The sequence below is a fragment of the Haliotis rubra genome, unplaced genomic scaffold, assembly GCF_003918875.1.
Source record: "Haliotis rubra isolate DU_JTF1 unplaced genomic scaffold, ASM391887v1 Scf580, whole genome shotgun sequence".
In the NCBI taxonomy this organism is placed as follows: domain Eukaryota; kingdom Metazoa; phylum Mollusca; class Gastropoda; order Lepetellida; family Haliotidae; genus Haliotis; species Haliotis rubra.
In genome coordinates this window covers 203397-230812 of record NW_025767280.1, presented here as the reverse complement: position 1 = coordinate 230812, position 27416 = coordinate 203397, and the positions used below count along the sequence as shown (strand labels likewise).

The 27416-nt window shown below is 39.1% G+C and overlaps 1 protein-coding gene across 1 annotated transcript in view; it reads left to right on the top strand.

The window, feature by feature from the left end:
* Nucleotides 1-27416, top strand: part of LOC124254747 (myosin-IIIa-like) — a 128306-nt gene that overhangs the window by 78311 nt on the left and 22579 nt on the right. The window contains 7 exon segments of the mRNA XM_046688589.1: nucleotides 6079-6237; nucleotides 8825-8997; nucleotides 9503-9607; nucleotides 9962-10061; nucleotides 11002-11078; nucleotides 12239-12384; nucleotides 26760-26825. Coding sequence (XP_046544545.1) covers nucleotides 6079-6237; nucleotides 8825-8997; nucleotides 9503-9607; nucleotides 9962-10061; nucleotides 11002-11078; nucleotides 12239-12384; nucleotides 26760-26825 — 826 coding nt within the window.

Sequence of the window (27416 nt, the reverse complement as noted above, 5' to 3'; positions counted from 1 at the left end):
TGATTTGTTGTTTTGGTGTGACTTTGTATATCAAGTTGTCGTCAGTAAAACAGTTTACTGTCGTATATTTCTGTGAAATTGAAATTGATTACCATTCATTTGATGTATTTCACGGCAGACCATATTATCCCATCAGTTAGCGTCCTTCACTGATTTAATTGAATTCTATTTTTGTGATTTTTGTTCCTTTTTGATTTGGTGTTGATTTGATTGATTTCATATATATTTATTGAGGGTGATTGGGCCAATCAATATTCAGTATCGTGAGTATGCATGATTTGCAGTCTGCTAACAATGGAATCATAAAAGTGGATCAGGGGGTTGTAATGTAGGGTTTCTGAACCGAATGTTATGCTTTTGACGTTTGGTGTCATGGTGTACAAACCAATTTTCTTGTAAAATTCATGCACTGCTGTTGGAAGTCTGCTGGTAGGTGACACTGGTGGCCCAGTCAGCTGAGTTGTCGCTTGGGTTTGAGTCCTAGATCACCTTGAGTATGCTTCCAGATTTGTGGCCCATACCCAAAAGGGTAAATGTCTAAGACTTGCTCTCACTCACTCACTCACTCATAAAAGTGTGTCAGAGTGTATTGTCAGGTATACTTTCTGAGGAGATATATATGAGGAGATATATATATAGTATACTTTCTGTAGGTTTGACAAAAAGGGTAAATGCCTAAGAATTGCGCTCACTCACTCACTGACTCTCACTCACTCACTCACTCACTCACTCACCCAAGTGTGTTAGAGTGTATTGTTAGGTATACTTTCTGAGGAGATATATATGAGGAGATATATATATAGTATACTTTCTGTAGGTTTGGCCAAAGGGGTAAATGTCTAAGACTTGCGCTACTCACTCACTCACTCACTCACTCACTCACTCACTCTCACTCACTCACTTGCTCACTCACTTGCTCACTCACTCACTCACTCACTCACTCACTCAAGTGTGTTAGAGTGTATTGTCAAGTATACTTTTTGAGGAGATATATATGAGGAGATATATATATATAGTATACTTTCTGTAGGTTTGGCCAAAGGGGTAAATGTCTAAGACTTGCACTCACTCACTCACTTGCTCACTCACTCACTCACTCACTCACTCACTCAAGTGTGTTAGAGTGTATTGTCAAGTATACTTTTTGAGGAGATATATATGAGGAGATATATATATATAGTATACTTTCTGTAGGTTTGGCCAAAGGGGTAAATGTCTAAGACTTGCACTCACTCACTCACTCACTCACTCACTCGATCATAAAAATGTGTCAGAGTGTATTGTCAGGTCTACTTTCTAAGGAGATTGTTTGTGTACTCTCCATGACCTTCATTCAAATGTTGGACAAACCCATTCCATTATGAAAATCCTCTGCTCCGTTAGCTTTTATGTAGCTATTATTGTGGTAAGATTATTATAAGCTGTATGTAGTTACAGTAGGAAGGTGTAGTCTTTGCAAATGTTGTCTTTGGGATGCTTGAAATTATGAGGTTAAGGAGTGTTCATATGAGCAAAGTGCTTGATAGAGAGCCAGGCTTTCGTCAGTTGATATTTTCAAGATACGGATACAGAGCTAAGCCTGAAATCGTCTCTGTGATTTAGTAGTAATAAATGACTGACTTAAATCAAACTTGAAAATATCAACTGACGAAAGCCTGGCTCTCTTGATTCAAGTCAGTCATTTATTACTACTAAATCACAGAGACGATTTCAGGCTTAGCTCTGTATCCGTATCTTGAAAATATCAACTGACGAAAACCTGGCTCTCTATCAAGCACTTTGCTTGACTAGGGGTGGGTATTGCAGAGAATTTTTTTAATGCTTGATTTATAAAGCATGAACACAACAAAATGACTATGCCTGATTAAGCTTTATTAAACACTTTCAATCATGACAAAATATACATGTAAATAATATTTGGCACAAATTAAACAAGGAAACATCCCAAGATTTCCGAGTGTTACAAAGTTTTCCGAATGAAAGTAAAAATAACGGTTTTCGATCAGCGTATCGCAATATACGTATCCTTTTCATGTTTGAACCGGTAAATACCGGTAAACCGGTTATATTGCTCAGCCCTAATCTTGACCAAAACCAGAAATGGAAAACAGCCCATTTAATGTGTAGAATATTAAATATGTTTTATTTTTGTTCTTGTATTCATAAATAAAACATCATTTTATCACATCATGAATACCAGTATTCCTTGAGAGTTTTTGAATTCTAAGATCACTTATAGAAACAAGATTGCTTTACAATGACCATACACTGCATGATTTGATGGTTATCCAACAATCATGAAAATCATTCCTTTGAGTTGCTATGCATATAAACTTTTTAACTTTTAGCTATGATATAATTAAATTTGAAGTACTTTCAAATTGGTCTACCATATGGCATCTAAATTGGACACAGATGGAAAAGCTTGGATATTGGAACATCACCTCCTGTCAATGAAATTGAAATAAATCCCAACGTAATGGCTTTCTACATGGCGACAGATGGTTGCAGTAGAATGTTTAAGTTACATGGTTCGTGTATTAGCAGACAGTAACTGTGTGATGGGTGTATTTCATGTCAAGGATTGCTGTATATTGATGCGTTTAAGGTGAGTTTTTCTACCTAGAATCCGTGGGTAGAAGACATTTTCCCAACTGTTGATGTCAGCTGGTGTCCATCTGTTGAATAAACACCTTACAATTCGACCAAACTCAGCCTAGTAAACTGAAACATAGATAATTAGTGATGAAGTTACAGGAAATAGACTGTCTTCATAGAACTTACTTCAGAAATTAAATGAAAAGAATTTTTTACCACCACAAAGTGGCACCAGGTGCTCAAGTTCTATGTGGCCAAGCATATATAAGAAAATGTTGTGGCACAAACATGTTTATATTAACAATGTAGAGATGATATAAGTTCTGATGATGTGCTTTGATCAGGGACGGGGTATATAAATTAGTGTCGATTTTGAAAACTTGTACAAGGGGGTCACCATATACGTGGGGTCGATTTATATGCAGAGATAAATGGCACAAGCCTCCTCGATACATGTTTTAGTGTTGTTTTATGGCTTTTTTGCAATTTTCCTAAAAGGCCACTGCTACCTGGCTTTTGAATTTTGTATTACTGATCAAGATGTCACAGAGGTATTATATTTAGTATGTATTTCCTGTAACACCTTTGTTAGGGTTTTTGACGTTCATATCACTGTTGGGTCAGGGCCACTGTGGAGGTCAGGATCATAAGGGGTTCTTGTGATTACTCAAGAAGCCTTTAACCTGGGTAAAGTAGGTGAACACAGCTTGGTTCATGTGCCACCATTTTGCCAGAGATGAAAAACAATTGACTTTGAATGACCCGTGTCAGTGTTGGGATTTGTGTAGATATGTTAGTGGTCCTGGCAAGATGATATGCGGATTAGCGTTAGCAGATGATAAATTTTTTGCATCTCGTGGACCGGGTGGGCCTGTATATTGTAAACTGAAGCCTTGGTTAAAACCTTCCTGAAGTATAGTACTGTCATTTGCATTAATGTGGTGATAAGAAATTAGCCATGGGGTGAGGTTGCAGACTTTGATTGGTAAGGGTGCTAGTTCAAGATTGGCGGGTGTTGCTGATGGGGTTATTGTTGGCATGCGCTGGAAATGTGCCATGTTTGGGCCTAGAGCCTTTATGCTGAAAGCAGATACTGGCTCCGTGCCCTCTGCTGTAGCATGACTGGCACTTGTGCACATAGTTGCAGTTTTGCCTTCTGCAACCCTGCTTGTTGAGATCCCAACATACGGGTGCAGCAGTGTAGGCATGCTGGTTATGGCTATTGCTAGGGAGTCTGTTGGCAGATAGCAGGGATTGACGCTGGTTGGGGAGCATTAACTCAAGCCACAGCTGACCGTCAATGGTGCCCCAAGGCCGTGAAGGGTTACGCTCCATACGTTGTCTGAACTGAATGTCGTACTGTGCCCACCATTCCCCCCCGAAGCGTGCGGCTGCCCCTCGCACTGTCTCCATGTATGCAAGCAAATGCTGCACAATGTTCGTATCCTGGTGCTTTTCAATATAAATACTTATAAAGGTATTGAAAGCTGACGTCCACTGGCCTATGGTCAGTGGCCGTGAGGGTTACTGCTTAGGCCTAAACACCACCTGTCCGGAGCTGTCCAGCTCCATAGAAAAATTAACAGCTTCCTTTGACACATCTTTTTGGGGTGGCAGCAATTGGCGCAGGTCTACGATTCCCCCCTATGTATTTTTCCCCGTATAGACGCTCTAACATGGGAGCCAAGGTGCTCGATTTGCACATGAAGCTGCTGGTATGTGCGGGATATGGAGCGAGTGGGGAGGGAGGTGAAACATCAGGGAGTAACACACCCGGCTGAATGATTATACTATTAGCAGCATTAGCAAGCGACCTACCTGTCTCTGTGTCTTCCCGGCTGGTCCCTGGAGCTGGCTCTGTGCTGACCGTCAGCGGCACCCTGGGGGTGTTGTCACCTCGCTGATCCCGAGACGCGCTCAAACGAGCAGCTTTCGCTCTCCCCGACATGAGACGGTGGTTTAGGGCTGATTTGCACTTTGGAGGCATTTCGAATGAAATAGGAGGGGCAGACTTTTGTAGAGCAGTGAAAAAAACAGACTTTTTATACAGCAGTTAGCCGGAGCATGTGAAGTGCTATTAAAAAAACGTGACGTAATGCCGGCGGATATTGCGTGGCTCTAAGCTTAGCTGCACGTGAGGCAAGTTGGTGACGTAAGCGGAAGTGAATTCAAGCGCGGGAATTAGATGGTGGACAAAATCAAAACAATGGAGAGGTTAGAAATTGGAACAAAACGGTAACGCAGCCCATAACACCATTTAGCTAAATATTGCTAAATGTCATTAATGAGGCACACATGCAAGTGCAGGTTTTGGGCACTTTGATGTCAATCATGCTCATCTTGACTTATTTCTTATGCTTGTTTAACGTCAAGGTCACATTTAGGATTATAATGATATTACATCTTGTAAGTCGAATTTTATCAGATACACAATGCCATTTTAGAAAGTGATCAAATGTAACATATGTTATATTTGAGATTACACTTTCTTAGTAAAGCCGTGGGAGCCGTGCCAATTAACACTTCAGAGGGGTACACAAAGTCCGCAGTCTAGACTACCAGTTGCCCGACTTCCATTTTTGTGGAAGCCGCTGTGGCTGAGTGGTCTAGGCGTCTGACTTTATGTGCTGGCGATTAGGTGCCTGACTCTGAGGGTGTGGGTTTGAATCCCTGATGGGACACAACCAAAATGTACTAGAATCTGTACTTTACTAAGAAAGTGTAATCCCCAATATAACATATGTTACATTTGATCACTTTCTAAAATGGCATTGTGGATTTCATAGCTTTCGGCCGTGGGAGCCGTGCCAATTAACACTTATCAGAGGGGTACACAAAGTCCGCAGTCTAGACTACCAGTTGTCCGACTTCCATTTTTGTGGAAGCCGCTGTGGCTGAGCGGTCTAGGCGTCTGACTTTATGTGCTGACAATTAGGTGCCTGACTCTGAGGATGTGGGTTCGAATCCCGGATGGGACTCAACCCAAAAAGTACTAGAATCTGTACTTTACTAAGAAAGTGTAATCCCAAATGTAACATATGTTAAATTTTATCAGAGTGTTCAAGTTTGTTCAATGAAATTTTGCAGAGGCCTCCCATTAACCCAAATGATGACTTTGATTATGATCGGAGAATACAGGGCCTCAAGATAACAGCAGTTGTCTTACAATATGATAATTCTTTTTAGTTTTCTTTTAGATCTTTTCGTAATGGTGTACATGTATTGTACATCATGGATATGTTCAGTTAAAGCCCCAAATACATGTTTGGATGTGTAGTGACCAGTCTGTGCTCTTGTTGCAGGTGGTTGGTGGGGTAGCCTAGTGGTTAAAGCGTGCGCTCGTCACGCTGAAGACCCGGGTTCGATTCCCCACATGGGTACAATGTGTGAAGCCCATTTCTGGTGTCCCCCGCCGTGATATTGCTGGAATATTGCTAAAAGCGGCATAAAACCATACTCACTCACTTACTCTTGTTGCAGGTGGCTATGAGGCCGCGACAATGCTGAAGATGTACACACAATACAGCCAGATTATCAACTTCTCCGAGCTCCCGGACCCGGCGGAGGAATGGGAGCTGGAGGACCTGATCGGGGAGGGAACATATGGAGAGGTGTACATGGCCAAGAACAAGAAGACAAGTAAGGACCACTTTGTTGTGTTTTGTTTGTTTGTTGTCTAACATCTCACTCAGCAATATCCCAGATTTAAGACGTTAGTCAAGTCTGGACCAGAAAATCCAATGATCAACATCATGAGCATTTGTTGGTTGTTACAAACTGCACTCAGCATTATTACAGGTATATGGCGGTGGTCTGTAAATAATCAAGTTTGGACCAGACAATCTAGTGATTGGCATCATCACCATTGATCCACACAGTTGGGATGTGATAACATGTGTCAACCAAGTTAGTAATCCTTACCACCCAATCGTGTTGGTCGCCGTTATGACAAGCGTTTATGATATGTTTTTATAATTTTTAACTCTGTAATACTTAATCAGTCAGTTTGACAGGAAAGTCTGGAAATGATATATGAGTTTGAAAACCTGCATGAACATCAAAGTGATATACATGTATACTGAACCACAAAAGAAATGTCGCACTGATAGCGGTTTCTTAAAGCACACACTTTAGTTCACTCTAATGAACAATCAAAACGCAGGATTGAATTCAAACTTGACAATTATGGTTAACACATTTTTGGGAATCACATTTAGAGTTCACACAAACAAAATCACCAAAAATGGTACCATTAAGATACCCCAAAGTCAGTATTGTGTGTGGCCTCTATAAGCATCGATGAAAGCGTTGCATCGTCTGTACATGGAATGAATTAGCCGGTTGATGAAGGCCATAGGCACTTAGGGTCCAGGAGCAGTTGTCGGCCTTGGGTGGCGGTCATTCAGTCTTCTTTGACTCTCATCCCAAAGGTGTTCTATTGGACTCAAATCAAGACTGAGTGCAGGCTATTGTAGAGTTTGGATGCCATGTTGTTTTAGGAAGTCCATTGTTACTCTGGCAGTGTGGGCATGAGCGCTGTCTTGCTGGAAGATGTGATTTCTGTAACGTCCAAAATGTGGTACAATGTGGGGTTTTATGACTTGGTCAATATAGCGAGCAACTGTCACGTCATTTCCTCATCCTGGACCGAGATTCTGGAACACCACGGTGCCAGCTATCTGGTTCAGACCAATTGCCCCCTACACCATGATGCTTGGACCACCCCACGAGTCTCTTTCAACAATACACTCACTGGAAAACAGTTCCCCACGCCTTCACCTTACTCTCACTTTGCCATCGACTGTCGAAACACAATATCGGCTTTCATGAGAAAAACACAGTTCTCCATTGTCGATAACGCCAATTCCGATGCTGAGTTGCCCATTGCAGTCGGTTTTGGCGGTGATGAGCGGTGAGGACAGGACTACGATATGGTCTGTGACAGCAGAGGTTTCTTCCGTGCAAACGCCGACGCACTGTATCGGCACTGATGGGTCTGTTGTGAGTCCCAATGGTCTGGCATGCTCTTTCAGTCGCTCTGGGGAAGCGACCTAGCAGATGGTGGCACACAATCTGTCGGTCTTGACATTGTGATGTTACTGAAGGTCGCCCACTGCGTGGACGGTCTTGGATGCTGTTAGTGACCCGATACCACTCCTGCAGTCGGAAGTTGTCCAAACATGAACATTAAAATGATTGTCAGTCTGGCAAACTTGCAATCATCCAAAGACTTGGTTCCTCTGATCTCTCGTAATTTGTGCCGTGACGATTGTGTCAAAACAAAAATGATTTCAGGCGAGTTTGGGAGTCGCTTTCATTGGTATGGTTGTCACGATATGCGCGTGCATTTTCATTTTCACGAATATCATACAGAACCTTTTACCTTTTTAGGTGCGTTTGGTCGAAATGCTTTTTCATCAGAAAACACACTGATGTTGGTAATAACTGTCAATTTGGATTGAAAACTTGTTAACAAAACGATACAATCATAATAAAAACACCATTTTGTAAGAACAAAATCTTGCATTTGGTTTTGAAAAGCGACGTTTCTTTTGTGGTTCAGTATATTTAGAAAGAAAGATTTGTCTCAGTTGTAGATAAATTCTAAATAAAGAGATTCAGCTACGTGCCAACACATAACTTGATTCTTCTGATGGCATTTTGTTAACTGAACTCAAAGTACAGCATCTCAAGGTGATCTTCATTGTAGGTGTATTTAGTGGATTATGTTTAGGTTCGACCAATATATTGTCTTCTTTTATTGATGTGCCAAGAAGCAGGATGCAAACTGATGAGAGAGTAAGTTTTTCAGCTGCTTTTAGCAATATTTCAGCATTAAGATGGTGGGGACACCAGAAATGAGCTTCACACATTGTACACATGTGGGTTATTGAATCTGGAATTTTTGGCATAACGAATGAACACTTTAACCACTGGACTAATTCACTGAAGTCATGAAAGAAATTATGGTCAGGGTTGATTCAAGGTTAATTTTCCGAAGAATAATCCTTAAATAGTTTTCAAAAGCATGGTTTAATCAAATACAACATGTTCACTTCTTTTATGTTGAAAGTTATTGTAGTTTATAATAAAAATTATAAAATACATTGGTCTAGCCTATTTTCTAATGCTGGAATATTGCTTTATTCTACAGATTGAATACAATTAAAACTAGCCCTCATCTCATGTAATCAAATACAACTAACAGTGTTTGGTTTTCCTTCAGGTGTCAAGGCTGCGGCGAAGGTGATGGAGTCCATCCATGAGGTCCTGGAGGAGGTGGAGGAGGAGTTCCAGGTCCTCCGAGACCTCAGTTCACATCCCAACATCCCGGATTTCTTCGGGATGTATCTCAAGCGGGATGGAAGCTCTGAGGACCAGATATGGCTTGTGATGGAGGTAGGTGTCAACACTTTGTCCGAGCTTGCAGACATGTAGGTTGGTTAGTTTGTTGTTTAGCACCAAACTCAGCAATATACCAGCTATATGTCCATAATCCTGTCTGGGCTAGACAATCCAGTGATCAACATCATGAGCATCGATCTACGCAATTGGCATACAATGACATGTGTCAAGCAAGTCAGTGAGTCTTGCCACCTGATCCCATTAGTCGTCTCTTATGACAAGCATTGGTTACTGAAGATCAATTCTAACCTGGATCTTCACAGGTTTGCAGACATGTAGGGTGAAAGGCAGCTCCAGAAGAAGTGGCTTGCAGATAATCAGATCATCAATTTCTCCATGTTCACTTCAGCTCAAGAAGAATGGGTTATCATTACTAACTTCGGTTCTGTTGATTCTTTATTGCTGTTTTGTCTGAAAAAAGAAAAGTTACATGTAGACATATTTGAGGTATATCCTTTTAGTCCTCCGTGATCTGAAGAGTTGACACTTGTGTTTACAGATGTGTGGTGGTGGAACTGTAACAGACTTGAGCCGGGCTCTTATCAAGGACAATAAGAGACTGGAAGAAGGTCTCATAGGCCACATACTCAGGGAGACACTGAAGGTAGGCATCGGTTCATTTCCTCATCCTTCGAACTTTTGTACTTTGAGGCTGAAGATAGGGATCTCTTCATATATTCATCCTGTGTGTTTGTTCTATGATTGACACAAAGGATCGGGATTTGTACATTCCGTCATCATGTGTGTTATTCAGATTTGACATTTGACATGTGTGTTATTCAGATTTGACATGTGTGTTATTCTGATTTGACATGTGTGTTATTTTGATTTGACATGTGTGTTATTCAGATTTGACATGTTTGTGTGTTTCCTCTGATTTGATTTGTGTGTGTTCTGATTTGGCATAGAAGCTTGTATTTGGGTTCTAGTTCCTCACAATTCTGAATATCCCCTGCAGGCTCTGAACTATCTCCACCGCAACAACGTCATGCACAGAGACATCAAAGGTCACAACATCCTCATCACGGAGTCCGGGGAGATCAAACTAGTGGACTTTGGTATGGACACATGATACACTGCCAGATGTTTTGATTTTCTTACCGGTTTTCATTATTAATGGGCCACAACTGACTGATCTGTCCATCCAAAGACATTTTTGGTTTGATTGTATTCAAATTTGATGACAACATTCTTTGTCTGAAGTGCATTTTGATTATGATATTTTAATTTTTTGAAGAATTTTGAACTTGTAAAAGATTGTTTAGACAATTGCTTGGAAAGTATTGGTCAAAACGTTTTCATAATTTGGAAAACAGTTTTTTCATCTAAAGGAGAGGTGCAGTTTGGTTCCATTTTTCTAATTTGTGAAAGAGTTCCATCAATTTACATATTTTGAACCTTTGAATTTTGTTCAACCAATTAGTGGAACAAACTAGAATGGATTGTTTTGTAACTCAGGGATCAGCCTCATATCTTTGGGAGATGTGCAGTGTAACATTATAAATTTATAGAAAATTATCACAAATTACATCTCTTGAACTAGGTGTACTGAGCCGTGGCTTGTTGAGGTTATCAAAACTGAAATTTAAAACCTCCCATTAATCTGTAACTTACTCTTTGTGTGTAATCCTGAGTTTTAGGGGTGGTATATGTATAAATCAAGACATACCAAGAAGATGTTCAAAGCTCCATCTCAGGTCCCCAAGGTTGTGTAGGCTATAACCCTTTGTTACCAATTGCTATGGTAACACACATTGCCTTTATGACTGTTTGTTTGTAACATGTACATACTTTCAAACTGACATTGCTATTTACGCATGATAACTACCAGTAATTGAAAATTTTATTTTGGGTTATTTTTGTTCAAGCAGTGTCATGTTTAATTGAGTTGTTCTATTGTTAGAATTAAAGTATGGCTTGGTGAATGAAGAATCTGAGGCTGATATACTGCAGCTTGAGAATTAGTGAACTATCTTTGAAATTTGTTAATGTGTGTAGGTGTGTCCGGTCATCTCGATCGAGCTCTAGGGCGACGGAAAACCCACGTTGGAACTCCGTACTGGATGGCCCCTGAGGTAGGTATCTCCTTGCTATCAGTGGGAGGTTTCTGTGTGTGTAAAATAATGACGCTGCAAGTGATTATTTGCTGTTGATATCCAGTGTTGTATGTACAATTAGTTTGACAATTTTTTTCATGAGCAAACACATCTGAGATATGGTGACATGCAGTCAACAGAGAAGCTGAGTCTCACAGTCCATCCATTCAGTTGCCTCCTACGACAAGCATGGGTTGCTGGGGACTTCACTCCTCACCTGAAATCCCCACGGGTGACTCAGTGATGTCTAGGGCAGCATCAGATTAATAACTTCCATAGCAAGGTTGTCCAGTGGATCTGTGTGTTACATACACAGGGGTGGAAATAACCCATTGTCCGACGCCCGAGTCCAGTGTTTTTTTTCTGTCGGGCAAGCAAATTTGTATATCACACTGTACCGGTGTCCAGTTGACTTTCCAATATTAATTATGTTGTTTATTTAAAAAATCAACAAGAAAACGGACGGTATAGTGGAAAAATTGATCAGGGCAAGTGATTTTACATGTGCCACTGTACCGGAGTATACTAGCAATTTTAAAGTTATTTCCACCCCTGATACACCTGACTGCCTCATCTTGATTATCCTGTGTGTTAAATCTCCATATTATATATAACCTGGAAGTTTTTGTTTGTTTTGAGTCTGGTTTGGATACATGATAGATGTCCAGTGATACTACAGTGTTATTTTGTTGCTGAAACAAGCAGCAGCAATGGCTGAACTCAAATTGTACATACTGTCATAAAATGAACTGTAAATACATATTTTTATATATGGAATCAACTCCTCATATTTGCACAAAGGGAAAGACTATTCATAAATATATATAATATAATTTTAAGTCAGAAAAACATGTGTAGTGGGATTGTTTAGATGAGGTCATCCATGATTGTGAATGTAGATTTATGATTTATGAAACCTTTTGATTCATGGAGTTATGAGCTAGAAACATTTTGTGCTTGCTGGTGATTGGATAGATGGTGACATCACTCCTGAAATGTGTTTATGGTTGCAACTAGGTCCATGGTATATATCTGAATCAAATTGAGATTTTATGAACTGGATGGTTAGAGGCATATCCCTAAAATGTGTGTACAGGAACATGTCCACAGATTAATCAGGTTTGCATGATTTAATCCAGGTTATAGCCTGTGAGCAGCAGATTGAATACTCCTATGACATCCGCTGTGACGTGTGGTCCCTTGGGATCACTGCCATTGAGCTGGCTGATGGAGCGCCCCCTCTGTCGGACATTGACCCACGGAGAGCCCTTTTTAAGATTGCCAGGTGAGATCATAATTAATCGTACTTAACTCCCCGTCCTTATTTCACTGTCAAGAGTCAACATACCTTATCTGAATTTCTATTTCTTTCTTTCTTTCTTTGTATGAGATTGTATTTTGTTTGTCAAGTGTTAAAATGCCACACTCAGCAATATAACAGCTGTATGATGGCGATCTGTAAATAATCGAGTCTAGACCAGACAATCCAGTGGGTGACATCGTGAGCATGACCGACACAAATGGGATATGTTGCGACAAACATGGACTGCAATTCTAACCTGAATCTTCACGGTTGTATGAGATTGTATGATTGTATATTTCAGAGATGTGCCTTTTTTAGAGGAGACCCCGTGAAAATCTGGGTTAGAATTGATCTTCTGAGCAGCCCATGCTTGTTGTAAGAGGCGACTAACAGGATCAGGTGGTCAGGCTCGCTGACTTGGTTGACACATGTCATCATATCCCAATTGCGTAGATCGATGCTCATGCTGTTGATCACTGGATTGTCTGGTCCAGACTGGATTACTTACAGACCGCCACCATATAGCTGGAATATTGATGAGTGCAGCATAAAACTTAACTCACTCACTCACTTCTTTAGAAGACACACAGTGGAGTTATTTTTTACAAAACAGTACAGAAATATTCATTAAGTTTCTTGGTTAAAATTTGTGTCCATTTCTTTCAACAGTATTTCATTTTCATTAGAGATATACATTCTTACAAGGCTGAATAAGTGACCAGTACCCTGTGTCAGCTCAAGCCATTTTGTTGGGTGGAATGTGTGTCAAGTGAAATAAACATCAGATTAGATTACCCAGGATGTATTTCTTATTGTTGTCAACATTTCAGCTACATAAAACCATCCCCTGAAACAGGGTGAGATTTTAGACATGCTTCAAACATATATATGTATATGCTTTTATGTTACTTCATCATTTCATTCAAACCATAACCATGGAGATTATATGGATATAATATAGACCTTATATGGATATTATGTGGACATTATATGGACATAATATAGACATTCTATGGACATAATATAGACCTTATATGGATATTATGTGGACATTATATGGACATAATATAGACATTCTATGGACATAATATAGACATTATATGGACATTATACAGACATTATATGGACATTATATGGACATAATATAGACATTATATGGACATTATACAGACATTATATGGACATAATATAGACATTATATGGACATAATATAGACCTTATATGGACATTATATAGACATTATATGGACATAATATAGACATCATATGGACATAATATAGACATATGGACATAATATAGACATTATATGGACATTACATCGACATTATATCTACATAATACAGACATTATATGGACATAATATAGACATTATATGGACATTATATGGACATAATATAGACATTATATGGACATAATATAGACATTATATTGACATAATATAGACATTATATGGATATTATGTGGACATTATATGGATATAAAATAGACATTATATAGACATAATATAGACCTTATATGGACATAATATAGACATTATATGGACATAATATAGACCTTATATGGACATAATATAGACCTTATATGGACATACTATAGACATTATATGGACATAATACAGACATTATATGGACATTATACACACATTATATGGACATTATATAGACATAGAGCTGGTCCCCTGCAGCCTTGAATGAACTGGTGATGTTCCTGTGGTCCTCATTTCACTTGCTACAAAGAAAGAAACAATATCCTGATATTATCAATAATAAACAGTATCCAAATACTTTAGAGTGTTTATAAACAAATTAAGTGCATTGATGACTGCAAAATTATCTTTCATTATTATTTGGATAACTGAATGAATTTGATATCATACCTGGTAAAATGTGGATTTGAAACTCCACAGCTCTGAATCTTAAACTAACAGTGAAACAAGGATCTGAAAATGGGGATGGGTCAATTTTGATAAGATAATTGGCCTAAGTTATTCCCCTTTGCTGAGACAGGATCTTTGGTTTGAGTCCTGTATACACTTCAGTCATGTAATAATTGACATTTTCACAACTCAAACGAAGTTAAGGATCATTCTTTCATATTACTATGCCGTAACAGATTAATTACAGTTACATCAAAATCGGGTGATCCTTAATGTGTTTTGAGTAGTATATTACTTGTGTAAGATCTACATTTAAGTGATGAGCCACGTATAATAAAAAATAGCAGCAAATTTAAGAGTTCAGTTCAAATGCATGAATATGCAATATGTAGCCCACGCATACTTGGTGTCTGTGATTATACCCCATTATAATCCTAGTGATTATATTCTGCTTTATGGTTAATCCTACCATGTAACATGCAAGGAAGATGCTGTACACTCACAAAACACAAGACACGAGAAGGCATGTACATATAGACACAGATACAGCATAGACATGCTTGCTTTAGCTTCACTGGACATGACCGCCTCTGTGGTGTAGCGCCCGGAGAGCGGAAGGTCGCGGGTTCGATCCCCGACCGCGCCATACCAAAAGACGTTAAAATATGGTACTTGTTGGTCCCTGCCTGGCGCTCGACATTAATGGTACAACAAGGACTGGTCGGCTTGGAGTCAGTATAATGTGTCTGAGTGGGGTATTCATGCTTCACTGCGGTATGGTATCTCAGTGGGCTAGCACTATAAAACCAGCTTCAGTCTGGGCTAGTACAAGCAGCTGCACATACACATACACACGCATGCACGTCGTCATATGAGCGAAATGTTCTCAAGCATGATGTAAAACCCAATTTCACCTCACCTCACTGGACACAGTGCCCAAATATGGATGTCAACTATGACCTGAGCCCTCTTTCAACGAAGTGATCGTACCACAAAAGTGATCGTAACCCTCATGTTTAACATAGACTTATGAATATTGAAGTTTTGTGATTGCTTTGCTTCACTGGGAAATGTGCCCAAATATGGATGTCAGTTATGACCCAGGCCCTCATTTGACAAGTGATCTTAGTGCTAAGGTGATAGTAACTTCCATATTTTAACATAGACTTATGACTATCATAGCGCGCTTTGATTGCTTTGCTTCAGTGGACACTATGTCCAAATATTGATCTCAACTATGACCCGAGCCCCATTCAACGAAGAGGTCTTAGCGCTAAGGTGATCACATCTCCTATACTATACCCTGGACGTACCCCTGTCATAGCCCTGTGATCGTTTTGTGAAACTGGGCTGTAGCGTATGTATATCAGATCTGCTTGTCATGTGTCTGCTTCATGTGAACAGAGGCGATGAGGTAACCTAGTGGTTAAAGTGTTTGTTCATCATGCCCAAAACCTAGGTTTGATGTGTGAAGTCCATTTCTGGTGTCCCCCACCATGATATTGCTGGAATAATGCTAAAAGCGGTGTCAAGCCATACCCACTCACTCACACACTCAGTCACTAACTCATACGCACACATGTAAGCATGTTGTATTTACCTCCTGCGTATTACCTGCATGATTATTGGTACAATGGAACATGGAGGTGATTTACGTGAGATATGCATTACAATGACTGGTATAACTGTCCACCTGGTAATTGTGGTTGATACCTTAATGTTTGCTACTTTATACTGGCTTATATTGATTTTTTAGTGGGGCGTTGGACTAGACCAGGGGTTAAAGCATTGTTCACCTTGCCTTTGATTCCCTACAAGGATACAATGTGGGAAGCACATTTCTGGTGTTTGCTGGAATATTACTAAATGTGGCTTAAAACCCAACTCACTCACTCACTGATTTTCTTTGTTCCATGTCAGTTGGCTTGGCAATCTAGATGGAGTCAAGGCTCATTTAAACTTTTTTTTGCAGAACATGAACAACCATGAACACCACAAGCTGAGCATAGTTGGTTGGTTTTATAGTTTTAGGGCGACCTGGGCCAATAAGAGGCCTATTTGCGCCCAACACATTGACTTGATTTAATTTAATAAGCTGAGCATAGTTACTCATAGAGAGTTGTCTCCCTTTCTCCAACAACCACAGACATGTCCTGCTGAGCATGCTTACTCATAGAGAGTTGTCTCCCTTTCTCCAGCAATCACAATCGGGGTCGAGTGATCCTGCTCTCTCATAGTCTTGTTGCTAGGTGTGAAACAGAAGGTGGAACATGCACACCAGAGTCTTAAGTAATAATTGGTTTATTCAATAAAGGGGCCACAGGCCCATTATACATTTACATGAGTCATGTCATGAAAGTGGAAAATCTGGAGCGCGCCATAGCACTGTACAAGATACATCAATAAACATACACTTAATGGGTTGTACAAGTTTTGTTAAGGTAATTGTTACCTTGTTTGAATGCAAGGAACAAAAACTTCGCTAAATGATTTAAAATACCTGAATCGTGTGATGTGCAAAGTAATACCAGTTTATCATAAGAAGGATGAGCACAATAGAACACAGGCAAAATTGTATGTCTGAGATTATAGTAAAAAGGACATTCCAAACACATGTGATATTCTGTCTCAATTACAGGTGTAACACAAAATGGACATAATGTAGAATTTCTTGTCAGACCAGATTTTCTTCCAGACTCTATCATTAACTGATGGCCTGAACAGCGAAATATACTAAGAGCCTTACGATAAGCTGGTACATCCAGACAAGTTAAATACACCTCTCTCTCAAAAGAAAGTTTAATGTCACAATATAAATTCAGTTTAGGATAGGAATGAAAACGTGTAAACCAAGTTTGTGTATCTATTTCAATACATCTATTTCTAAAGGTTCCAATAAAAGATGAAAGGTCTAAGTCTAGTTGGTTTTTCCATACATATCCAAAACCATATTTGTCTAATAGCTGTTTTACTTGTAACGCCCAACAAGGTATTCCAATTTCTGCTAGTCTATATTGATAAAGATAAGCATTATATTGTCATTCTGTTGAATCAACCGTCTTGGAAGATGCAATATTTCCTTTAAGAATTTATCATGTACATTAAGAATATCTTGAGAAGGATGGAAACCCCAAATTTCCGTAGCATACATCAATATAGGTAATATCTTAACATCGAAAAGTTTTAATAGCACATCTAATGGCAAATTAGTAAAGATATGGATTCCACTTTTTAAAGAAAACAAAGCTTTCAAAGCTTGCTGCGACAAAATCTTTTGGGTTACAAACCAGCTTCCAGATGATGACAAATGAATACCAAGATATTTATAAGTGGGTACAATGTCAAGAGGTGAACCAGCTAAACTGAAACGTTCATATTTGCGAAGTCGCCCGGCCTTCCTGAACACAATTATCTTACTTTTGTCAGTGTTTATTTTAAGTTTCCATCTATTACAATATAAAAGTAGTTTATCTAGACGTTTCTGTAACCCGTTGACAGTCATATCGAATAGAGCGATATCATCCACAAAAAGCAAAATAAAGAACTCTATGACACCTAAGTTGACACATCGCTGACCATCTGAACCCATGAAATCGACAATGTCGTTAATAAAAAAAGAAAACAGAAAGGGAGACAACTGGCAGCCTTGGCGAACACCTGATGAACACTCAAAGAATGGAGTATACCCATCATTAAGAGATATACAAGCTTTGACATCTTCATACATATTCTTTAGAATCCTAAATATTCTACCTTTAACGTTCCCTGTCCAAAGTTTGAACAAGAGACTATCTCGACACACCGAGTCGAATGCTGACTTTAAGTCTATAAATGCACAGTAAAAACGGGATTTGTGTAATAAAAGATATTTTTCAATCAAGACATTTATAATATATATGTTATCACTTGTACGAAAACCCTTCCGATATCCAGCTTGTTCAGGTGATAGGAACTGTTCTTCCGATAAGGACGTGTTGTGGGTGCTTGCCCCTGTTAATCGGGACAAACATCTGCTTGTGAAATCATCAGCATAAGCAGATTTATATTTCAATAAATTGTTTTTTAAGTAATTTCCTTTGTATTTTTCTAAACATTTATTATTAAAAAGTCAATATTTTTTTGGGTCAGATTATCAGGGTTTTATTGTATTCAAATTCCATCTGCAGATTCATATGGACAACTATGTCGATCTAGAAAGTGTTTTCACATTAGCATCAGCAGGATAAAGTTACAGGTGAAATACTTGACACATATTAATTTTAAATGTTCAGCAGTTATTTCCCTTGAATACATTTCAGTTTTCACTCTGGCTTATTTCCAGAATCCAAAACTTGGAACAAAACAATATGTGGCTTGAATTAGAATCATAGCAAGTATGTGCAATTTCCTCTGCTGCTTCCTTTGCCAAGTGTCTTCACTTGTGATTTGAACAAATCCATGAAGTTCACATAATAACATTGTTTGGTCTCATTTTGTCTCATTTCACTTCTTGCATATCCTCTATGCAAACAACAATTACTACTAAATATATTTGAGACATCTTGAATTGATACTGAATAATAGTGTTTCTCTGGAGACCAAGCTTTGAGTTTTTCTTCTCTTTTTTCGGTTAATGATTTTTATCCCATGAGAGCTAAAAAGAACAGTTTTTTATCCTCTTGTTATATTTGTCTGACTTCTCCTTTCTTGAATTGATTCCAAACTGAAGATACAGATACAAAACATCTGAAAGGAAAGTGTGAACTTTTCAACAAATAAATGATCAAAGTTATTGTATATAGTGTCTGTCCTCGCCGTGCATCAAGAAGACGAGGTCTCCTCCGACAGAAGTAAATACATCAGGCTTCTGGAGACACATGAGGATTTATGGAGTTTTATCAGTTTACAATTAATCCTTTTAATTAAAAACTATCATTATGTCTGATCACTCAATTGTTTAAGTTATCAGGGAAAGAACAGCTTCCCTGATCAAAATCAAACCACACTATGACTTAACTTTTATAATATAACAGAAAAAAAATGCATTTTATATAGTTTCTGGTTACTGCAGGCACTTTACGAGGAGATCAAATGAGGATGTGTCTTTAAGTATGCCATGTTTGGTGACTCCAGACTGAAGTAGATAAGACTAGGAATGTTTTAATACATTGATGTTTAATACAATCATGGTGTATATGACTGATCGAATGGTTCATACACATAAAGTGATATACTGATATAAAGGTTATAAGTATCTGTACATTACATAACAGTTTTTACTGTTAGCATATTAAATGTGTTCATTAAAACAGACTTAGCATTTATCATTTCCAACTAAACTCACTCAAATAGTCTGTCTCAAACCCTGAACCAAAGTATTTTCCCTTGTGACTAGCCCTTTCTGCAATGCTGAAGCCCTATATGAAGCAAGCTCAGGAATCTCCCTTTTATCTGTGGCTCTTTTTGACTTTAAAAGGAATTGTTTGTTTCTATCAAAATTATATAGATTCAGAGACTAAGAATTAGTCTGTCACTCAAACAACATTGTGCAATGTAAAATGAAAATAAGGTGGATTGCCATGAATGTATGAAATGTGATTATACATAGTTAAAACATTGTGAAACATTGACATGTGAAAAGCTTGGCCAGTGTGCCTCGTCAGTCTGTTAATGTAAGAGCTTATATATTTGTGTCCATGGTTTGGTCCAAATTGCTGGTGGTATCTAGGTGTGGTCCTTCCCTGACAATACTTATATTGAATATTTCCCATAGTAGCTGACACACAAGCCATTTTAGGATTGGGTGGTAAAGATAAATTACTCCCATTACCTTACCAAGCGAATGGTCTTGGCATATGATTAAGTTGTTTATTTATTGAGTAAAATTATGATACTGCATAATTTTATATATTGTTATATATGAAGCCCATTTCTGGTGTCTCCCAATGTGAAATTGCTGGAATATTACTAAAAACATAAAAATAACCCCACATTACTCACTATACTATATTAAATACCATCAAATTTAAAAAATACAAAATATGCTAATTAAGAAAGTGATATTACTCAAATTATGATAAGGATACTGTACTAACTCGTGAACTTGGAGGATAACATGTTTACTTTGGTTTATTTATGCTTGTAATGAAGCTTAACATGCTCAAATCACATCCTTTTTATCCTACTTCTCCAACAATCAGATTCCTCCAGCATCTGGACATTCACAATATTCCTATAAAATCTTAAGTATATTAATACATGTTGAAAAGTCCATATATTAGCATTCAGAACTAAACTAACAGTATTTTTGAACCAATCAGATTGAGTCTAATAATATTCTGTCATTTTGTGACCAGTCAGATTGAAGGTCATTTGTTATACAATCTTATTACCCACCTCTAAACATACTCTTGAGCTGATAAGAGGCCAGGGGTATATATTTTATGGTTGTGTCATGCTACTGCGGTATATATGTAGGTTATTGATTAGAATAGAATCACTTCCTAGTTGTGTGCAGTAAAAGATAAATGGCTGGGACCTCTTGAGTTACTGTGTTTTGGGAGAGCGTTTTTGTGTAGTCAAGCGCTGGGACGTGTCTGAAGTTGGTTTGCAGTGGAGGTTCTGTTTCACTGAATAACAAATTGATATTAACTTTTATAAGATGTAAGACCCTTTAAACTTATCCTGAAAATTGCTAATGATAATCATTAGTAATTCTTTATATGGTTTTTACTAAATGTTGAAAAGATATGTTTTTCTTGTTTCACAGTATATTTAAATATTTTTACTTTTTTCTTTCTTTCTTTTTCCTTTCTTTAAGTTTTGTTCAAGAGTTTGAGAAAATGTGCTCAAATCAACTATAATAAAATCGTAAAATAGAATACTATCTGCTCTTGAACAAGGAAGAAAAGAATCGCATGTATTCATCTGGCCAAGATTGTCATGTAATCATGTACAAAATAAAGAAAACCATGTATAATCAAAAATGCTCACATGTACAATTTTGGCATATTTAATGGCATCTGATGATTTATCATTTCGAACTTTATTCTTTTCCTTGAATCACAATTTTCTTGACATGACATATCTATCAAATACATAAATAAGTTGCACACACCTGAGAAATCTCCGATAGATATGTGGGTGGGTGTGACACAACCCACTAACCGGTTGTCTTATCAGATACATGTTATAGTTGTACTCTGTGGGTGCAAATCATGTTCAGGCCTTCTCTGTGCTGGTGATCGCAGATTAGCCCGATCTGACGTGACACGATACATTGTGTGTGACTGAAGAAGGAAGTCCGAGGTAGATCTATGCAGGTTTGTTTTATGACTACGGGTAATGTCAGATTTCTGTCACTTGAAGCAGAGTTTGGTTACATGTTCCTCGGACAGGTCATGTTGACATGATTTATCAAAGTAGGTGGTGTTTTGGGTTTATAGTTCTCGAATTTTCGTACATATTTTGTCGATTTATTCACTTATGATCAGTGTTTTTGTGCTTTCAGGTTTTGATTTACGTATTTCAGGTTTAGCTTTGTATGCTACAGTTGAAATTGTGTACATTTTTGCGAATGTTGCCTGACAGTTTAACATGACGGAATGCAGTTATGGTTGTGTTTGTGATAAGCTTGTGTGTATGCTGTGATCAGCGATATTTATGGTTTGTCAAGTACCTATATTCTCCGTGTGAGTAGTAATAATGCAATTTCAAGCTCATGTGTTTGACATTTAATGAAAATCTATTATTTTTCTTTAGAAATATTTGCTACTTAATGTATAAATGTCACAGATCATGAATTAATATTGTTGTTTGGTTTTAGATGATGTTGATAAGTACAGAAATAACACTGTTTTTTTTGTGGACGATGTAGATTATTACAGGAGCTGGTGACCACTAGTGACCGAGACGGATGTGTATTTTTTTTTAAATAGTTTTCTGTAGCACTTGTCATATATTTAACGACCGCCTCCGTGGTGTAGTGGTTAGAGCGTCCGCCCGGAGAGTGGAAGGTCGCGGGTTCGATCACCCGACCGCGTTGTTAAGTTATATGTCATGTCTGGAGATGTCCTAGGAAGACTCAGATAACATGAAACTGTGGTGGGAGACGAACACTTTATTCCATGTTGGTTTTGCCTTGGCCTACACAGACGCACGCTGCCCATGGACCAGTCATTGTGTACAGACTCTTAGGGAGTAATCATTATGCAACATCTCCCTTTCTTTAGAAAAGTAAAGATAGCAATTAACACACTATCCCAGCAAACAATTTAAACAAATGCTAAACAAGTTAAAATGAACAAATTAAAGTCTATATCTCTTTCTTGAGAAATTAAAAGTCCTTGCTGATAAGCAGGACCACATGTCATATCTTCCTCCCTTTTTTTCTTTTTAAGGCACAAAGTCCCTGTATCGGGGTGGTGGTCTGACCACCCTGCCTCTCCTCGTTCTGATCTCATGACCAGGTGCTGTGCCATGAACAGAACTGTCCATGATCCTAGGAGTGTTCACAGGAGTGTTCACATCAAAGTCTACAGGAGTTTTCAAAATTTTCACAGGAGTTTTCACAGGGGTTTTCACAGGAGTGTTACCAGGAGAGTTCACAGTTGACTGAAACTCTTTCATTGACCTTTCATCCATTCTCTGCTCTTCCAAATCCAGTTCGACATCTTTAGTCTCAGGGGCAGCTTCTTGAGATTTTCTTAGATGGCATCTATTTCTCGAAGAGATCTTCCATCTTCTGTCATGCGTTATGTCATCACGATCGTACATCCACTTGCTGTTCTACAACAGCTTTCTTCCATTTCTTTTGTCACGACTGAATGGCTTCACCCGAACTACATCTCCATCTCTCAGTTCTGAAAGTTCAGCTGCACGCGATTGTAGTAGTAAGCTTGTTTGGACCTCTTGCTTGAAAGTGCGGCAGGGGCGTTTTCAATAGTTTTCGGCTGCAGCAATCGACTTGGCGTTGGTAGCTTCGTTCTCGTTCTGCCCAAACAACCTTTGAACTGGCGAGCTGCCTACACCGTCAGTCGGCACATTTCTTAAGTCCAATAGGGCCAGAAAGGGTCTGACTGTGCATGCTGAGACTTACTCATGAGTCTCTTGGCGATCTTCACAGCACTCTCCACTTTCCCATTCGACTGTGGGTACCTGGGTGATGAAGTGATATGATCAAACTTTCGTACTCTGTTGCAAATGTATGGAAAGCTTCAGAATTAAAGGGAGGTCCATTGTCTGACACAATCTGATTGGGAAGTCCATGCCTCGCCAAATGGGATTTCAACTTTTTAATGATTTCAGGTGCCCTTTTATCATGCAGTCTGTCAACCTCAAAATAGTCCGAGTAGTAGTCAACAGTGATCAAAAAATCTTTTTGATCAAACTCAAAAAGATCACACCCTAGTTTCTCCCATGGACGACTAGGTATTTCATGACTGACCAATGGCTCTCGTCTTTGATCCTGTTGCAGCGTATTGCAAGTATCACACTTGCTGATGAAATCTGTGAGGTCAGCGGCCATATTGGGCCAATACACAGACTCTCTGGCTCTTCTGATACAACCTTGTATCCCCAAGTGACTGTAGTGAATTCTTTCCATGATGCCAGGGCGGATACTGACTGGCACAACAACACGTTCACCCTTGAACACTATGCCGTTTTGAACAGAGAGCTCATCGCGAAAGGGGAAAAAGACCCTGGCACACCATGGCACATCATCTGACGACGTTGGCCAGCCGTCCTGAATCAGATCCTTCAGTATCGTCATTGATTTGTCTTCCACAGTTGCTTTTTGTAACTGGTCAATTCGTTCCTCAGATATTGGCACATACTCAACCATGTTGATGGATTCAACGTCAAACGCTGTCTGACATCGAACATCAACAGCAAACACATCTCCGTCATCAGTCTCAGTATGTTTCACATGTGGAAGATATGCTCTACTCAGAGTGTCAGCAAAGAACATTTGAGATCCCCTCTTGTAGATGACCTCAAAATCGTACTTCTGAAGTCGTAACATCATGCGTTGGAGACGCCGAGCACACAACAGACTTTTATGCAGTATTGACTCCAATGGCTTGTGGTCCGATTCCACGGCGACCTTCCGTCCGTGAGACATACTGTTCAAATCGTTCCATGCCAAAGACAATCGCCAACATTTCTTTCTCTATCTGAGCATATTGTTTCTCAGTGTTGGTCAAAGATCGAGATGCATATGCTACAGGCTGACCATTTTGGATCAGACAAACACCCAGTCCATTTTGTGATGCATCACACTGAAGGCTTGTCTCGGCGTCATTGTCAAAGTACTTCAGTACAGGTGGTTCAGACAGAATATGTTTGATTTTTTCCAAACACTTGCCATGAACTTGCTCATCCCACCTGAAGTTCATATCACTCTCCACTACCTGAGATCTGGAAAATGTTCTCAAAGTTCACAGTGATTAGCTGCATTTGTTGAACAGCTATTGCACCAAGTATTGGTGGTGAGCCTCTGTCCCTCGTTATCAAGAATTCAATGGTGTATTCACCCTGATTCCTGGGATTTTTGACAGTCACTTCACACTTGCCAACAGTTTGAGATTTCACTCCATTGTACATTCGAAGAGTAGTATTGACCTGTGTTTCCAACTTTTCCAGGTGGGGATCCTGAAACACATTAGCGTAGATAGTCTCTGGCAACACATTGACAGTAGATCCACAATCTAACTGAAATTTGACCTCAGTTTCCTTGATGAGGAGGACAGCAAAAATCTTCCGTAAATACTGTTGACTTTCACCATGTAATTGAACACTGTTCACATTTTCAACATCCACTGATAAAATATATTCATCCTCAGTATCTTCATCACTCAGTAGTTGAACATTGGCTTGACTCGACTGGCACACATAAGCAAAATGATTTGGTCGTTTACATTTGTTGCAAATTCTTCCCCATGCTGGACATTCCTTCCTGCCGAACACATGACTGCGTCCACAAAATTTGCACTGTAGAGACTGATCACCTCTGGTAGTCAATCCAGGTTTAGTTTCCTTTCCTTTGGGTTTTTTTTGTAACCTCTAGTTTTACTGATAGCTTGCACATCCTCAGTGTTTGATAGAGATTTTAGTCTAGCAGCTGCTCTCTCATGGGACCTACAGATGTCAATACAATCTTTCAGTGATAGGTTCGAAGACTGCAGCAGTCTCTTGCGAGTGGAGTTATCACAAATGCCCATCACCATTCGATCCCTGATGAGACTATCTTCAAGCGTTCCATAATTGCATGTTTTAGCGAGAGTCCTAAGTGTTCTACATAAGTATCAACAGATTCAAAGTGTTCTTGATTCCGTTTGTTGAAATTGAACCGTTCCCATGTTTCATTGGTCTCGCCAATGCAGTAAGCTTCTAGTTTGTCCAATATTTTCTCGACTTTCCTCCTATCAATTTCACTGTCGAACTGCAACCCATCCAATATGTCTAGAGTCTCAGAACCAATACAAGTTAACAGTGTAGCTGATCTGCATTCATCAGAATCTGTCTTTGTTCGAGAAGCAAGCTCATAGTTTCCCCACATTCGTTTGAACTTTATGAAATTTCTCGTCAAATCGCCCTTCAGATCAAGCTTAGGAGGCAAAGGAATGTTCATAGAATGCGTGTATCACTTGTGGTGAAGGAATATTTCCACTTTCATCAGCCATGATTGAGTAGTAGTAGCAGTAGTTTCGCTTGTCCATATATTACTCACGACTAGCAATATAATCCGATTCACAGAAACTCCGTTAGTCACAGATTCAATATCGTCACACAAAACATCGCATGCTCTCCACTATCGAAATTAGGTGACACTGAACCACGTGCGTCTCGGCTCTTCCAATCAAAAGATATTCAGTCAGTAATGCATAACAATTTGTAAAGTTTGTCAGGCTTACTCACTTCTGACACCATGTTAAGTTATATGTCATGTCTGGAGATGTCCTAGGAAGACTCAGATAACATGAAACTGTGGTGGGAGAAGAACACTTTATTCCATGTTGGTTTTGCCTTGGCCTACACAGACGCACGCTGCCCATGGACCAGTCATTGTGTACAGACTCTTAGGGAGTAATCATTATGCAACACGCGTCATACCAAAAGACGTTAAAATATGGTACTTGTTGGTCCCTGTCTGGCTCTCGGCATTAATGGGTACAATAAGGACTGGTGGGCTTGGAGTGAGTATAATCTGTCTGAGTGGGGTATTCATGCTTCACTGCGGCATGGTATCTCAGTGGGCTAGCACTATAAACCAACTTAAGTCTGGGCTAGTACAAGCAGCCGCACATACACATACACACGCATGCACATCGTCATATGAGCGAAATATTCTCAAGCACGATGTAAAACCCAATTTCACCTCACCTCACCTCACCTCATATATTTAACCCTATCATAATGACGTGAGATAATTTGTTTATTGCACCCTGTCTGTCATATATGATGTGAGATACGTTGTATATTGCATCTTTGTCTGTTCCAGGTCACCGCCACCTACATTCAAGCAGCCTGATCTCTGGTCACAAAACTTAAAAGATTTTGTTAAAAAGTAAGCTTTTGACTTGAAATAGAAATGTATTTTTGTATTGATTTGGGTATAGAACTGATGTCAGCAGATTACTAAGTTACCTTTACTTGTGATTAAGTATTGGCAGAAAAATATTGTATTGTGTTAAATTGATTGAACAGGGTTTTATGTGTCTGTAGGTGCGTTGTTATAAGTAGTTATAACATAGTGTTTACATTATAAATGACTGACTGACTGACTGAGTTTGGTTTTACGCCGCTTTTAGCAATATTCCAGCAATATCATGGCGGGGGACACCAGAAATGGGCTTCACACATTGTACCCATGTGAGGAATCGAACCCGGGTCTTCGGCGTGACAAGCCAACACTTTAACCACTAGACTACCCCACCGCCCCACATTATAAATAAAGAGGGACACATGGAACAAGTGTGTGTTTAATTCCTCACTCACTACTATTCTACTTATATGATAGCAGTCTGTAAATAATTGCGTCTAGAATGAACAACGCAATGACTGACATCATGAGTACCAATATATGTGTTTGGGATACAATAACATACAGTCAGTCAGCTCATCCAGCATTCTGGTGTCCCCCGCTGTGATATTGCTG